Below are 12,180 nucleotides of genomic sequence, written 5' to 3'. Positions count from 1 at the left end.
ATATCTGTGTGTGCCCGCTGGGGTGAGGGAGAGGCCCTGTGGCAGGGCTGGGGAGATGCTGTCCTCCTGAAAGATCTCCTAGCCTTTGGAGACTGCTGATGCACAGAGAGTTAATGGGGCACAAGGGGTGGGGCATAAGAGGGCTGGGGGGAAATGAGGGGTGGTAGTAGTTGTGCAGTGGGGCTACCCTGGCCCTGAACCAGTATGGGGTGGGTGTCACTCACAGCACCTTGCCAGGGGTCATGGCCACCAGGGGGGTTATGGGTTTGGTGTGGCAGGGAGGATGGTAGCCCCTGACCCCAACTATTCCTGGTACTGGCTACCTGTCCCTTCCAGAACCTCAGGAAGCATGGCCCCATCACTCCGAGAAGCAGCACTGCTACTACCCTGGGATCAGACCACACCTATGTACACCCCATGATCTACGGCTCCACAAGTGTCATGGGGCCTCATTCCCAGCACCTCCAGTGCTGTCACCCCCAGCCCCGTGACCCCCCTCGTGCCCACAGTACCGACAGGGAACCAGAGCCCAGTGCCACGCAGGTGCTTGTTGAGGGCCTTGCGGGTGACACCAGGCTCCACCGTCACCGAAAAGTCCTCGAGGCTCAGCTCCGCGATGGCGTCCATGCGGCTCAGGTCAAAGCAGACACCGCCCTGGCACAGGGGCAGCCGGGGCTCTGGGCGCGGCCGGGCACCCAGAGCCCCCGGGGGGTCGGAGGTGCCGGGGGAGCCGATACCTGCACGGCATTGACGCCTCCTTCGAGGCCGGTACCGGTGCCAAAGGGCACCATGGGCACGCGGCAGCGGTGACAGAGCGCTGCCAGCTCCTGCACCTGCCCCACCGCCTGGGGCCACACCACGACGTCCGGAGGGGCACAGCTGGGGGACAGGCAGCACCACTGACCCACTGACTTCAACCACTTGATCCTCCCCATGGCCCTCCCCCAACCCGGCACTTGTCATATGCCCCTTCCCCTCCCCACGGCCCCTTGTCTACCCAAACGTTTCCCATGCCCAGAGCTGGCCCCTCCCCGTCTGACCCCTTCCCCTTCCAGTGCCTCTTGTCCTCCCCAGATCTCTTCCCTATGACCCTTCCCCTTCCCATGGTCTTTCCCCTCCCCAGAGCCTTCCCCAGGGGTCCCAGCTCCAGAGGCACTCACGGGTGCATGGACTCATCGTGGCCGTGCTGCTCCCGCACCGCTGTGGCCGTAGAGACATTGGGGGCCCCAACCACGGCCCTCAGGGCCTCCACGAAGTCCGGGGGCAGCGAGGGCTGCGGGGGGAACAACGAGGGCCCTTCAGGGACGCAGTGGGGAGGGTCTGATCGCGGCCATGGGCCAAGGGCACAAGGCCAAGTGGCCGCGTCAGGACCTGAGTGCCCTTCGGAGCCCCGGCCCCACCTTGGAGCAGCAGCTGCGGCGCCCCAGGGCTGCCCCGAGCGCCAGCACCCTCCGCAGGGCCATGTCTTGACGGGACAAGACCGCGAACATGGGAACTGCACAGGACCAGGACACTGCCCTCTCCCGCAGCCTGTCTGTCCCTCCCCCACACTGACACCTTAAGGTGGCTCCAGCCACACGCGAGTGTGTCCCTGACGGGGGGAACTGGGTCCCACCAGTGCCTGTGGTCATGTTCCCCTGCTGTCCCCTGCCTGAGCGGAGTCACTGCATTCACCGTGGCCCCTCCCCTCCCCCGCATCCCCATGCCTGCTCAAGTATCCCCACAGCTGGTCAGGGGTCCATGACCCCATAGGAGACCACACGTCCCCATGCTCCTCCCCTCCCAGCCAGGAGTCACCATGTCCCCCTGCCCATCTGTCCCCATTCCCAAGCAGGTGTCCCCGTGCCCCCCTGCCCCTCTGTTTCCCTGCGCAGTCAGGTTTCCCCATTCAGGGCCAGGAGTCCCCATGCCCGTCTGCCCATCTGTCCCCGTTCCCAGCCAGGTTTCCCCGTTCAGGGCCAGGAGTTCCCATGTCCCCCTGTCCATCTGTCCCTGTTCCCAGCCAGGTGTCCCCATGCCTCTCAGCTCTCCTGGACAGGTGTCCTCATGCCCAGAGAACTGACCCCAGCCCACGGCACATCCCCATCCCCAGCCGGCTGTCTCCCGGCCACCCGCCTGCCCCATGCCCCGCTCCTGTCCCTCCCGGCATGGTGACAAGGACACAGTGCTCAGGGGGTGGCAGCGTTTATTGCTGGCCTCAGTTGGCCTCCAGGATGGAGTCGATCCAGTCGCGGAGCTTGGTGACGCGGGCGTACACGCCGGGCGTCTGGGTGTCGCAGGTGCTGCTGCCCCAGGAGACGATGCCCACCAGGTTCCAGGCGCCGTCCTTCTGGCACACCAGCGGGCCCCCGGAGTCGCCCTGCACGGGGCAGCGGGTGAGCGCCGGGGCGGGGCCCGGGGGCGCCGCGGGCAGCGGGGGCCGGGGGCACGTACCATGCAGGAGGAGGCTCCGTCGGCGCCGGCGCAGACCATCACCTCGCGGATGCGGAAGCCCCAGAACTCCTTGCACTGGGCGTTGGTGAGCAGGGGCAGAGCCACCTGCTGCAGCACCGCCGGCGTGTGCGAGGCTGCGGGGAGCGGGGGGCGTCAGCGCCGGCACCGGCACCGGGAATGGGGACAAGGACTGGGACGGGGAGGGGGGGGGACGAGGAGGACAGGCCCGTGATGATGGTGGAGATGGGGACAGGACCGGGTCAGCGTTGGAGATTGGTGATGGAGATGGGGAATGGGACAGGGATGAAGATGGGGATACGGGAACGGGATGGGGATTCAGATTTGGATGGGGATCTGGATGGGAGATTGGCATGAGCATTATGATTCAGCCGAGGACAGGGACTGACAATATGGATGAGGAAGGGGACAGGGAAGACAGGGGACAAGGGCGGGGATGGGGATTTGGATGAGGCAGGGGACAGGGATGGGGATGGGGCCAAGAAAGTGCAGTTACCGCTGGAGTCAGTGAGCCCCCAGCCAGTGGTGACGCAGGTCATTCCCCCCGGGAATTCGTCAGTGGCCTTGGGCAGGCAGACGGGGGACACGCGATCCGACAGCTGCGCCGGAGTGGCCAGTTTGATCAGGGTGATGTCGTCGTGGATGGTCAGCATGTTGAACTTGGGGTTCTTGAAGACCTGGAGCAGGCAGCACTGCTCTCAGCACCTGCATCCCCTGCCAGGGTGCCGGGCACCGGGCACTCCACAGGGACCAGTAGGGACCCCGGGGACCAATGGGGACCCCGGGGATTGCTCCTGTGGATCCTGTGCTGGCAGGGTGTCCGAATTGCAGAGCCCAGTCCCTGGGACGCAGGGGAGCAGGGACACCCCAGGTCACATCCCCTGCAAGGACAAAGTGGACCCTGGGGGCTGAACCCCCATCCCTTGGGAGTTCCCGGGAACATGGGGACAGCCAGAGGACCTGACCTGAAGGTTGAATGGGAGCAGGGACACCCCAGGGGATTGCAGTGCAGGGATGTGGGACACCATGGACACCCCAGGGAACCCCAGGATAAGGGGAACCGGGGACTCCTCAGGAACGCAAACCCCAGGACAAGGAGGACCCGGACATAAGCCCCCAGGCCACGCGTGGTGGCCGTGGGATCCCGCAGGCACACGGACCCCGCCCCGGAGGTACCTTCTCGATTGTGAGTTTCTGCTGGTCAGGGCCCGGTGCGTCCTGGTCGTAGGCGCCCACCACCACGGTGTCGGTTTTCCTGGGCACAGGCAGGCCCTGAGCACGGGGCACCGGCACGGGGACACGGGGGGTTCCCTGCGCACCCTGCGCACCCTGCGCCCAGCCCCGGGCCGGCCGGCAGCAGAGCCGGTGCCTACCTGACGCCGCAGTGGGCAGCGGTGACCACCCAGTTCTCGCTGATCAGGGACCCGCCGCAGAAGTGGAAGCCGTTGTAGCGCTGGCGGGGAGAGCTGCCCTCAGCACCCGGCACCGCCGCCGGCACCGCCGCCGGGCTGCTCCGGGCCCGGCCCCCCGCACGGCACCCACGCCTGCCCCCGGGCTCTCACCTGGAGGGACACCTGCCATGGCCAGGACCCTGGCACCGCCGGCTCCCCGTTGACGATGCGGTTGTAGCCGCGGATGACGGGTGTGATGGCGGGCACGCCGCAGTCTGCGGGGCACAGGCAGCCGTGGGACGGCGGCTCCGGCCAGCCTGGCCCCCCCACCACTCCCGCCCGCCCGAGCCCCGAGCCCGCCCCGCCGAGCCCCACGACCCCACGCACTCTCAGGGAGGGCGGCACGGGCAAAGCCCGCCAGCGCCAGGCAGCTCAAAAGCCACAGCAGAGCCATTGCCACTCGTGAAGACAGACCTGCCTGGCACCCGGCGGCTCTTATATGCAGCCCTGGGCACCTCCCCACTGCTTCTGGCCTCGCCACCGCGGCCTTGGGAGATAGCGTGACACCTGGTATGCCTCCAGGACATGGCCTGAGAGCATCGCACCTGGAGCCAGTATCCTTGGCTACAGCCATGGGACAGCACTGCTCTGGACTAAGTGCTGGCTTCAAAATGTGTTTGTCCCAGTGCATTGGGTGAGCTGTCACTTGGTCATGGAATCATGATAGACTGATGATGGTTGGAAGGAACATCATAGAATATCTCATCTATAAAGGCTCTGCTACCTTTTTTAAAATCTAATGTGGAGAAAGGACTTGGAAGAAGAAAGATCCCCATTCAGAGCAACAACGAAACTCAGCCCAGATATCCACTATAATAGGAACAAATGGGAATTGTAGGCCCACAGGAACATCAGAGCAGTGAAACAAGAGTTGGTAAAAACAGGTTATGAATGGCATGTGGGAATTCCAGCTCCAGCACTGAAATTAGTCCATGCCAGCCTGGGTCCTTATCATAGTATCACAGAATGGTTTGGATTGGAGGTCTTAAAGCTCATCTTGTTCCAGTCCCCATGCCAAGGGCAGGGACACCTTCCACTAGAGCAAGTTGCTCCAAGCCCTGCCCAACCAGGCCATGAGCACTTACAGGGATGGAGCATCCACAGCTTCTCTGGTTCCTCACCACCCTCACAGGAAAGAATTTCTTCATAATATCTAATCTAACCCTGCCCTGTCAGTGTGAAGCCATTCCCCTTTGTCCTGTCACTCCATGCCCTTGACAAAAGTCTCTCTCCAGCACTCTTGGAGTCCCTTTAGGCACTGGAAGGTGCTCTAAGATCTCCCTAGAGCTTTCTTTTCTCCAGATTGAACAGCCCCAATACTTCCAGTCTCCCTCCATAGCAGAGGTACTCCATTCCTTGGAGAACTGCTGTGGCCTCTGCTGGAATCATTCCAGGAGGCCCATGTCCTTCGTAATTGGGGTCCCACAGCTGGACACAGCACTGCATGGTCCCAGCATAGCAGAGCAGAGGAGCAGAACCCCCTCCTGTGACATGCTGCTCAGGCTGCTGCAGGATACAGTGGGGCTTTCTGGGCTGCCAGCACACTTTGTCATGCAGTGGTGGAGTTTGAAAGGACCATGGCACTCACTTAGGGCTGGATCTGCAGAGTCCTCCAGACTGCCACCCAGATAGGGACGCAGGGGTCCCTGCTCATCCAGAGGTCCAGGGGCCCAGGACACCAAGGAGTTGGGTGACAAGAAAGTTCCAGGGGTGGCAATTTGCCGGTGGCACCATACCAGGTGTCACGCTATCTCCCAAGGCCGCGGTGGCGAGGCCAGAAGCAGTGGGGAGGTGCCCAGGGCTGCATATAAGAGCCGCCGGGTGCCAGGCAGGTCTGTCTTCACGAGTGGCAATGGCTCTGCTGTGGCTTTTGAGCTGCCTGGCGCTGGCGGGCTTTGCCCGTGCCGCCCTCCCTGAGAGTGCGTGGGGTCGTGGGGCTCGGCGGGGCGGGCTCGGGGCTCGGGCGGGCGGGAGTGGTGGGGGGGCCAGGCTGGCCGGAGCCGCCGTCCCACGGCTGCCTGTGCCCCGCAGACTGCGGCGTGCCCGCCATCACACCCGTCATCCGCGGCTACAACCGCATCGTCAACGGGGAGCCGGCGGTGCCAGGGTCCTGGCCATGGCAGGTGTCCCTCCAGGTGAGAGCCCGGGGGCAGGCGTGGGTGCCGTGCGGGGGGCCGGGCCCGGAGCAGCCCGGCGGCGGTGCCGGCGGCGGTGCCGGGTGCTGAGGGCAGCTCTCCCCGCCAGCGCTACAACGGCTTCCACTTCTGCGGCGGGTCCCTGATCAGCGAGAACTGGGTGGTCACCGCTGCCCACTGCGGCGTCAGGTAGGCACCGGCTCTGCTGCCGGCCGGCCCGGGGCTGGGCGCAGGGTGCGCAGGGTGCGCAGGGAACCCCCCGTGTCCCCGTGCCGGTGCCCCGTGCTCAGGGCCTGCCTGTGCCCAGGAAAACCGACACCGTGGTGGTGGGCGCCTACGACCAGGACGCACCGGGCCCTGACCAGCAGAAACTCACAATCGAGAAGGTACCTCCGGGGCGGGGTCCGTGTGCCTGCGGGATCCCACGGCCACCACGCGTGGCCTGGGGGCTTATGTCCGGGTCCTCCTTGTCCTGGGGTTTGCGTTCCTGAGGAGTCCCCGGTTCCCCTTATCCTGGGGTTCCCTGGGGTGTCCATGGTGTCCCACATCCCTGCACTGCAATCCCCTGGGGTGTCCCTGCTCCCATTCAACCTTCAGGTCAGGTCCTCTGGCTGTCCCCATGTTCCCGGGAACTCCCAAGGGATGGGGGTTCAGCCCCCAGGGTCCACTTTGTCCTTGCAGGGGATGTGACCTGGGGTGTCCCTGCTCCCCTGCGTCCCAGGGACTGGGCTCTGCAATTCGGACACCCTGCCAGCACAGGATCCACAGGAGCAATCCCCGGGGTCCCCATTGGTCCCCGGGGTCCCTACTGGTCCCTGTGGAGTGCCCGGTGCCCGGCACCCTGGCAGGGGATGCAGGTGCTGAGAGCAGTGCTGCCTGCTCCAGGTCTTCAAGAACCCCAAGTTCAACATGCTGACCATCCACGACGACATCACCCTGATCAAACTGGCCACTCCGGCGCAGCTGTCGGATCGCGTGTCCCCCGTCTGCCTGCCCAAGGCCACTGACGAATTCCCGGGGGGAATGACCTGCGTCACCACTGGCTGGGGGCTCACTGACTCCAGCGGTAACTGCACTTTCTTGGCCCCATCCCCATCCCTGTCCCCTGCCTCATCCAAATCCCCATCCCCGCCCTTGTCCCCTGTCTTCCCTGTCCCCTTCCTCATCCATATTGTCAGTCCCTGTCCTCGGCTGAATCATAATGCTCATGCCAATCTCCCATCCAGATCCCCATCCAAATCTGAATCCCCATCCCGTTCCCGTATCCCCATCTTCATCCCTGTCCCATTCCCCATCTCCATCACCAATCTCCAACGCTGACCCGGTCCTGTCCCCATCTCCACCATCATCACGGGCCTGTCCTCCTCGTCCCCCCCCCTCCCCGTCCCAGTCCTTGTCCCCATTCCCGGTGCCGGTGCCGGCGCTGACGCCCCCCGCTCCCCGCAGCCTCGCACACGCCGGCGGTGCTGCAGCAGGTGGCTCTGCCCCTGCTCACCAACGCCCAGTGCAAGGAGTTCTGGGGCTTCCGCATCCGCGAGGTGATGGTCTGCGCCGGCGCCGACGGAGCCTCCTCCTGCATGGTACGTGCCCCCGGCCCCCGCTGCCCGCGGCGCCCCCGGGCCCCGCCCCGGCGCTCACCCGCTGCCCCGTGCAGGGCGACTCCGGGGGCCCGCTGGTGTGCCAGAAGGACGGCGCCTGGAACCTGGTGGGCATCGTCTCCTGGGGCAGCAGCACCTGCGACACCCAGACGCCCGGCGTGTACGCCCGCGTCACCAAGCTCCGCGACTGGATCGACTCCATCCTGGAGGCCAACTGAGGCCAGCAATAAACGCTGCCACCCCCTGAGCACTGTGTCCTTGTCACCATGCCGGGAGGGACAGGAGCGGGGCATGGGGCAGGCGGGTGGCCGGGAGACAGCCGGCTGGGGATGGGGATGTGCCGTGGGCTGGGGTCAGTTCTCTGGGCATGAGGACACCTGTCCAGGAGAGCTGAGAGGCATGGGGACACCTGGCTGGGAACAGGGACAGATGGACAGGGGGACATGGGAACTCCTGGCCCTGAACGGGGAAACCTGGCTGGGAACGGGGACAGATGGGCAGACGGGCATGGGGACTCCTGGCCCTGAATGGGGAAACCTGACTGCGCAGGGAAACAGAGGGGCAGGGGGGCACGGGGACACCTGCTTGGGAATGGGGACAGATGGGCAGGGGGACATGGTGACTCCTGGCTGGGAGGGGAGGAGCATGGGGACGTGTGGTCTCCTATGGGGTCATGGACCCCTGACCAGCTGTGGGGATACTTGAGCAGGCATGGGGATGCGGGGGAGGGGAGGGGCCACGGTGAATGCAGTGACTCCGCTCAGGCAGGGGACAGCAGGGGAACATGACCACAGGCACTGGTGGGACCCAGTTCCCCCCGTCAGGGACACACTCGCGTGTGGCTGGAGCCACCTTAAGGTGTCAGTGTGGGGGAGGGACAGACAGGCTGCGGGAGAGGGCAGTGTCCTGGTCCTGTGCAGTTCCCATGTTCGCGGTCTTGTCCCGTCAAGACATGGCCCTGCGGAGGGTGCTGGCGCTCGGGGCAGCCCTGGGGCGCCGCAGCTGCTGCTCCAAGGTGGGGCCGGGGCTCCGAAGGGCACTCAGGTCCTGACGCGGCCACTTGGCCTTGTGCCCTTGGCCCATGGCCGCGATCAGACCCTCCCCACTGCGTCCCTGAAGGGCCCTCGTTGTTCCCCCCGCAGCCCTCGCTGCCCCCGGACTTCGTGGAGGCCCTGAGGGCCGTGGTTGGGGCCCCCAATGTCTCTACGGCCACAGCGGTGCGGGAGCAGCACGGCCACGATGAGTCCATGCACCCGTGAGTGCCTCTGGAGCTGGGACCCCTGGGGAAGGCTCTGGGGAGGGGAAAGACCATGGGAAGGGGAAGGGTCATAGGGAAGAGATCTGGGGAGGACAAGAGGCACTGGAAGGGGAAGGGGTCAGACGGGGAGGGGCCAGCTCTGGGCATGGGAAACGTTTGGGTAGACAAGGGGCCGTGGGGAGGGGAAGGGGCATATGACAAGTGCCGGGTTGGGGGAGGGCCATGGGGAGGATCAAGTGGTTGAAGTCAGTGGGTCAGTGGTGCTGCCTGTCCCCCAGCTGTGCCCCTCCGGACGTCGTGGTGTGGCCCCAGGCGGTGGGGCAGGTGCAGGAGCTGGCAGCGCTCTGTCACCGCTGCCGCGTGCCCATGGTGCCCTTTGGCACCGGTACCGGCCTCGAAGGAGGCGTCAATGCCGTGCAGGTATCGGCTCCTCCGGCACCTCCGACCCCCCGGGGGCTCTGGGTGCCCGGCCGCGCCCAGAGCCCCGGCTGCCCCTGTGCCAGGGCGGTGTCTGCTTTGACCTGAGCCGCATGGACGCCATCGCGGAGCTGAGCCTCGAGGACTTTTCGGTGACGGTGGAGCCCGGTGTCACCCGCAAGGCCCTCAACAAGCACCTGCGTGGCACTGGGCTCTGGTTCCCTGTCGGTACTGTGGGCACGAGGGGGGTCACGGGGCTGGGGGTGACAGCACTGGAGGTGCTGGGGATGCCTGTAGGCCTGGGCATCTTGGGAGTGTTGGAGGTGTTGTGGTGTTCATGGGTGCACTGCACTCCCAGGGGCTCCCATGGGAATGGAAGTGGCATGACCCCTGTGCTTCTGGGAATGCCCATAATTTTGCTGTAGTTGAGGTCCCAGTGGTGTCCATGTGGGAGTGGACACCATCCCCACCTGCCTCCCCTGCCCATCCCCTGCTCACAGACCCTGGGGCGGATGCCTCGCTGTGTGGCATGGCTGCCACGGGGGCCTCGGGCACCAACGCGGTGCGCTACGGTACCATGCGCCCCAACGTGCTCAACCTGCGCGTGGTGCTGCCGGACGGGCGCCTGCTCCACACCGCCGGCCCCGGGCGCCAGCCCAGGTGGGCGCTGGGATGCCGGGGGGCTGTGCTGGGCTGGCCATGTGCCACGTGGGCGCCTGCTCACCAGCTCTGTGCAGGAAGCGGGCGGCTGGCTATGACCTGACCTCGCTCTTCGTGGGCTCTGAGGGCACCCTGGGCTTCTTGACTCAGGCCACGCTGCGCCTGCACCCACTGCCCGAGGCCACTGCTGCCACTGTTGCCTCTTTCCCCAGTGTGGGGGCGGCCGTGGCTTGCACAGTTCAGGTGCTGCAGGCCGCTGTGCCCGTGGCCCGCATCGGTAGGTGCCCGCAGCCAGAGGTGGGGCTGGGGGTCCAGGTGCCAGTGGTGGAGCTCAGCACTGCCTCCTCCCACCCAGAGTTCCTGGATGAGGTGATGGCAGATGCCTGTGGCCGCTTCAGTGGGATGGGGCTGCCAGCAGCAGCCACGCTCCTCCTGGAGCTCCATGGCTCCCGGCACAGCCTGGCTGAGCAGCAGCAGCAGACGGGTACGGCTGGGAATAGGGGTGAGGATAGGGTGTCTGGGGCTGGGGGCCGTGTTGTATACCCAGGGATGAGGGATGGGTACCCAGGGACATGGGACATGGGGACCAGGGTGTTCTGGAGTGAAGTGTGGTGCTAGGGGGCCATGATGTGTCACTGGGGTGAGTGATGGATGTCCAGGACATGGGACAGTGGGACCAGGCATGTCCTGGGGTGAGGGATGGGTGCCCAGGGCTGGGTGGGGATTGGAGACCTTGAGATCATCAGGATGAGGGACAGGTGCCCAGAGCCTAGAACTGGGGGACTGGTGTCATGGATGGCTGCCTATGGATAGGGGATGGGAGATCAGGGGTGTCCTGAGGAGGGGGATAAGTGCCCAGGACCAGGAAGAGGGGGACCAGCGATGGAGGCTTGGGATGAGGACTGGGAAGACACTAGGGTGAGGGCTGGGTGTCTGCTCTAGGGTCTGCTGAGGGGCTTATGGACATGGGACAGGGGAGACCAGGGGTGTCACAGGGTGGTGGACAGGGACCCAGGGACAAGGGGCAGAGGGACCAGGAGTATCCCAGGATGTGGGATGGGTGCCCAGGATGGGCACTGGAGGTCCTGGGTGAGGGCTAGGTGCCCGGGGGTGCTGTGGGTCCTGTCCCAGAGCTCCTGGTCACCATCAGAGGAGATTGTGCGACAGAACGGTGGCTCCGGCCTGGCCTGGGCAGAGGGGCTGGAGGAGCGTGAGCAGCTCTGGTCCATGCGCCACAATGCCTGGTACGCTGCCCTGGCCCTGCGACCTGGCTGCCAGGTGAGGCACAAGGATGGGGATGATGGCGGCAGCGCCCATGGTGCTGCGAGTGCCACAGCTCTGCCCTCCCTGTCCCAGGGCTACTCCACGGATGTCTGCGTGCCCATCTCCCGCCTGCCCGACGTGGTGGTGGAGACCAAGCAGGACCTGCAGGCCTCCAGCATCACCGGTCAGCAGGGCCACAGCCCCCTGGGACAGAGGGGGCTGGGGGGTCACCATCCTTCATGCCACACACCATCTGACCTGTGGCTTTGCAGGACCCATGGTGGGACATGTGGGTGATGGCAACTTCCACTGCCTCCTCATCTTCAACTCCCAGGACCCAGAGGAGGCCCAGCGCATCCATGCTTTCACCCAGCGCCTGGGAAGGTGGGGCCAGAGTACTCTGGGGGGCCAGGGCTGGATGGACAGACGTCCCCATGCCCTGCCCCTCCCTGTCCTGCAGGCGTGCACTGGCGGCGGGGGGCACCTGCACCGGGGAGCACGGCGTGGGGCTGGGCAAGCGGGCACTGCTGCAGGAGGAGCTGGGCCAGGAGGGCCTGGACACCCTGCGCTCCATCAAGGCTGCGCTCGACCCCCACAACCTCATGAACCCTGGCAAGGTGCTCTGAGGGGGAGCACCGGCACTGAGCTGGAGGTGAGGGGGCCTCAGCCCCTGGTGTCAGGGCCAGAGTGGCCATGCTGCCCTCCAGTGCCACTGTATGTGTCCCTACAAATCCCCCCATCCCCACTTCTGGGGGTCAGGGATCCTCAAAGCCCCAATAAACCCTTTTCACTCAGAGTGTCCATGTGCTGTGAAGTTGTTTGGGTGGACAGGACCCCCCAGCCCCTTCCCAGCAGGCCTCTGTCCCAGACAGCACACACAGGGCAGGGCATCCTTGGCATCCCACTTCAGCCACTTCCCCTGAGCTGCAGTGCTGCTGGTGCCAGGT

General features: G+C 65.5%; 4 protein-coding genes across 4 annotated transcripts; 2 read left to right on the top strand and 2 right to left on the bottom strand.

The window, feature by feature from the left end:
• Positions 1 to 83: 83 nt before the first annotated feature.
• Positions 84 to 1,529, bottom strand: LOC125331934 (probable D-lactate dehydrogenase, mitochondrial). The gene is made up of 4 exons (XM_048316378.1): positions 1,401 to 1,529; positions 1,161 to 1,273; positions 738 to 879; positions 84 to 654 (listed from the first exon to the last, which is right to left on the bottom strand). Exons 1-4 carry the CDS (start codon positions 1,488 to 1,490, stop codon positions 394 to 396), a joined length of 606 nt encoding a protein of 201 aa, XP_048172335.1. The 5' UTR covers positions 1,491 to 1,529; the 3' UTR covers positions 84 to 393.
• Positions 1,530 to 2,168: 639 nt separating this feature from the next.
• LOC125332192 (chymotrypsinogen 2-like) lies at positions 2,169 to 4,296 on the bottom strand. Its single transcript, XM_048316880.1, has 7 exons — positions 4,230 to 4,296; positions 4,014 to 4,117; positions 3,825 to 3,904; positions 3,628 to 3,706; positions 2,948 to 3,128; positions 2,434 to 2,567; positions 2,169 to 2,359 (listed from the first exon to the last, which is right to left on the bottom strand). Exons 1-7 carry the CDS (start codon positions 4,294 to 4,296, stop codon positions 2,198 to 2,200), a joined length of 807 nt encoding a protein of 268 aa, XP_048172837.1. The 3' UTR covers positions 2,169 to 2,197.
• Positions 4,297 to 5,754: 1,458 nt separating this feature from the next.
• Positions 5,755 to 7,882, top strand: LOC125332187 (chymotrypsinogen 2-like). Its single transcript, XM_048316869.1, has 7 exons — positions 5,755 to 5,821; positions 5,934 to 6,037; positions 6,147 to 6,226; positions 6,345 to 6,423; positions 6,923 to 7,103; positions 7,484 to 7,617; positions 7,692 to 7,882. The coding sequence occupies exons 1-7, from the start codon at positions 5,755 to 5,757 to the stop codon at positions 7,851 to 7,853; spliced, it is 807 nt and encodes a 268-aa protein (XP_048172826.1). The 3' UTR covers positions 7,854 to 7,882.
• A 639-nt stretch (positions 7,883 to 8,521) lies between these two features.
• LDHD (lactate dehydrogenase D) lies at positions 8,522 to 12,029 on the top strand. Its single transcript, XM_048316765.1, has 11 exons — positions 8,522 to 8,650; positions 8,778 to 8,890; positions 9,172 to 9,313; positions 9,397 to 9,538; positions 9,811 to 9,970; positions 10,048 to 10,247; positions 10,326 to 10,454; positions 11,121 to 11,248; positions 11,327 to 11,417; positions 11,506 to 11,617; positions 11,694 to 12,029. The coding sequence occupies exons 1-11, from the start codon at positions 8,561 to 8,563 to the stop codon at positions 11,857 to 11,859; spliced, it is 1,473 nt and encodes a 490-aa protein (XP_048172722.1). The 5' UTR covers positions 8,522 to 8,560; the 3' UTR covers positions 11,860 to 12,029.
• Positions 12,030 to 12,180: the final 151 nt, after the last annotated feature.

Source organism: Corvus hawaiiensis, chromosome 12, assembly GCF_020740725.1.
Source record: "Corvus hawaiiensis isolate bCorHaw1 chromosome 12, bCorHaw1.pri.cur, whole genome shotgun sequence".
NCBI classification, from domain to species: domain Eukaryota; kingdom Metazoa; phylum Chordata; class Aves; order Passeriformes; family Corvidae; genus Corvus; species Corvus hawaiiensis.
This window is presented reverse-complemented; position numbering and strand designations above follow the sequence as displayed.

Coding starts and splice junctions, on each gene's coding strand:
- LOC125331934 (XM_048316378.1), bottom strand. CDS start 1,490: ATGTTCGCGGTCTTGTCCCGTCAAGACATGGCCCTGCGGAGGGTGCTG. Junction 880..1,160: donor CACGATGAGTCCATGCACCC/GTGAGTGCCTCT, acceptor CCTGTCCCCCAG/CTGTGCCCCTCCGGACGTCG. Junction 655..737: donor GAGGCGTCAATGCCGTGCAG/GTATCGGCTCCC, acceptor CCCCTGTGCCAG/GGCGGTGTCTGCTTTGACCT.
- LOC125332192 (XM_048316880.1), bottom strand. CDS start 4,296: ATGGCTCTGCTGTGGCTTTTGAGCTGCCTGGCGCTGGCGGGCTTTGCC. Junction 3,905..4,013: donor CATGGCAGGTGTCCCTCCAG/GTGAGAGCCCGG, acceptor TCTCCCCGCCAG/CGCTACAACGGCTTCCACTT. Junction 3,707..3,824: donor GCTGCCCACTGCGGCGTCAG/GTAGGCACCGGC, acceptor GCCTGTGCCCAG/GAAAACCGACACCGTGGTGG.
- LOC125332187 (XM_048316869.1), top strand. CDS start 5,755: ATGGCTCTGCTGTGGCTTTTGAGCTGCCTGGCGCTGGCGGGCTTTGCC. Junction 6,227..6,344: donor GCTGCCCACTGCGGCGTCAG/GTAGGCACCGGC, acceptor GCCTGTGCCCAG/GAAAACCGACACCGTGGTGG. Junction 7,104..7,483: donor GGGGCTCACTGACTCCAGCG/GTAACTGCACTT, acceptor CGCTCCCCGCAG/CCTCGCACACGCCGGCGGTG.
- LDHD (XM_048316765.1), top strand. CDS start 8,561: ATGTTCGCGGTCTTGTCCCGTCAAGACATGGCCCTGCGGAGGGTGCTG. Junction 9,539..9,810: donor TGGGCTCTGGTTCCCTGTCG/GTACTGTGGGCA, acceptor CCCTGCTCACAG/ACCCTGGGGCGGATGCCTCG. Junction 10,248..10,325: donor TGTGCCCGTGGCCCGCATCG/GTAGGTGCCCGC, acceptor CCTCCCACCCAG/AGTTCCTGGATGAGGTGATG.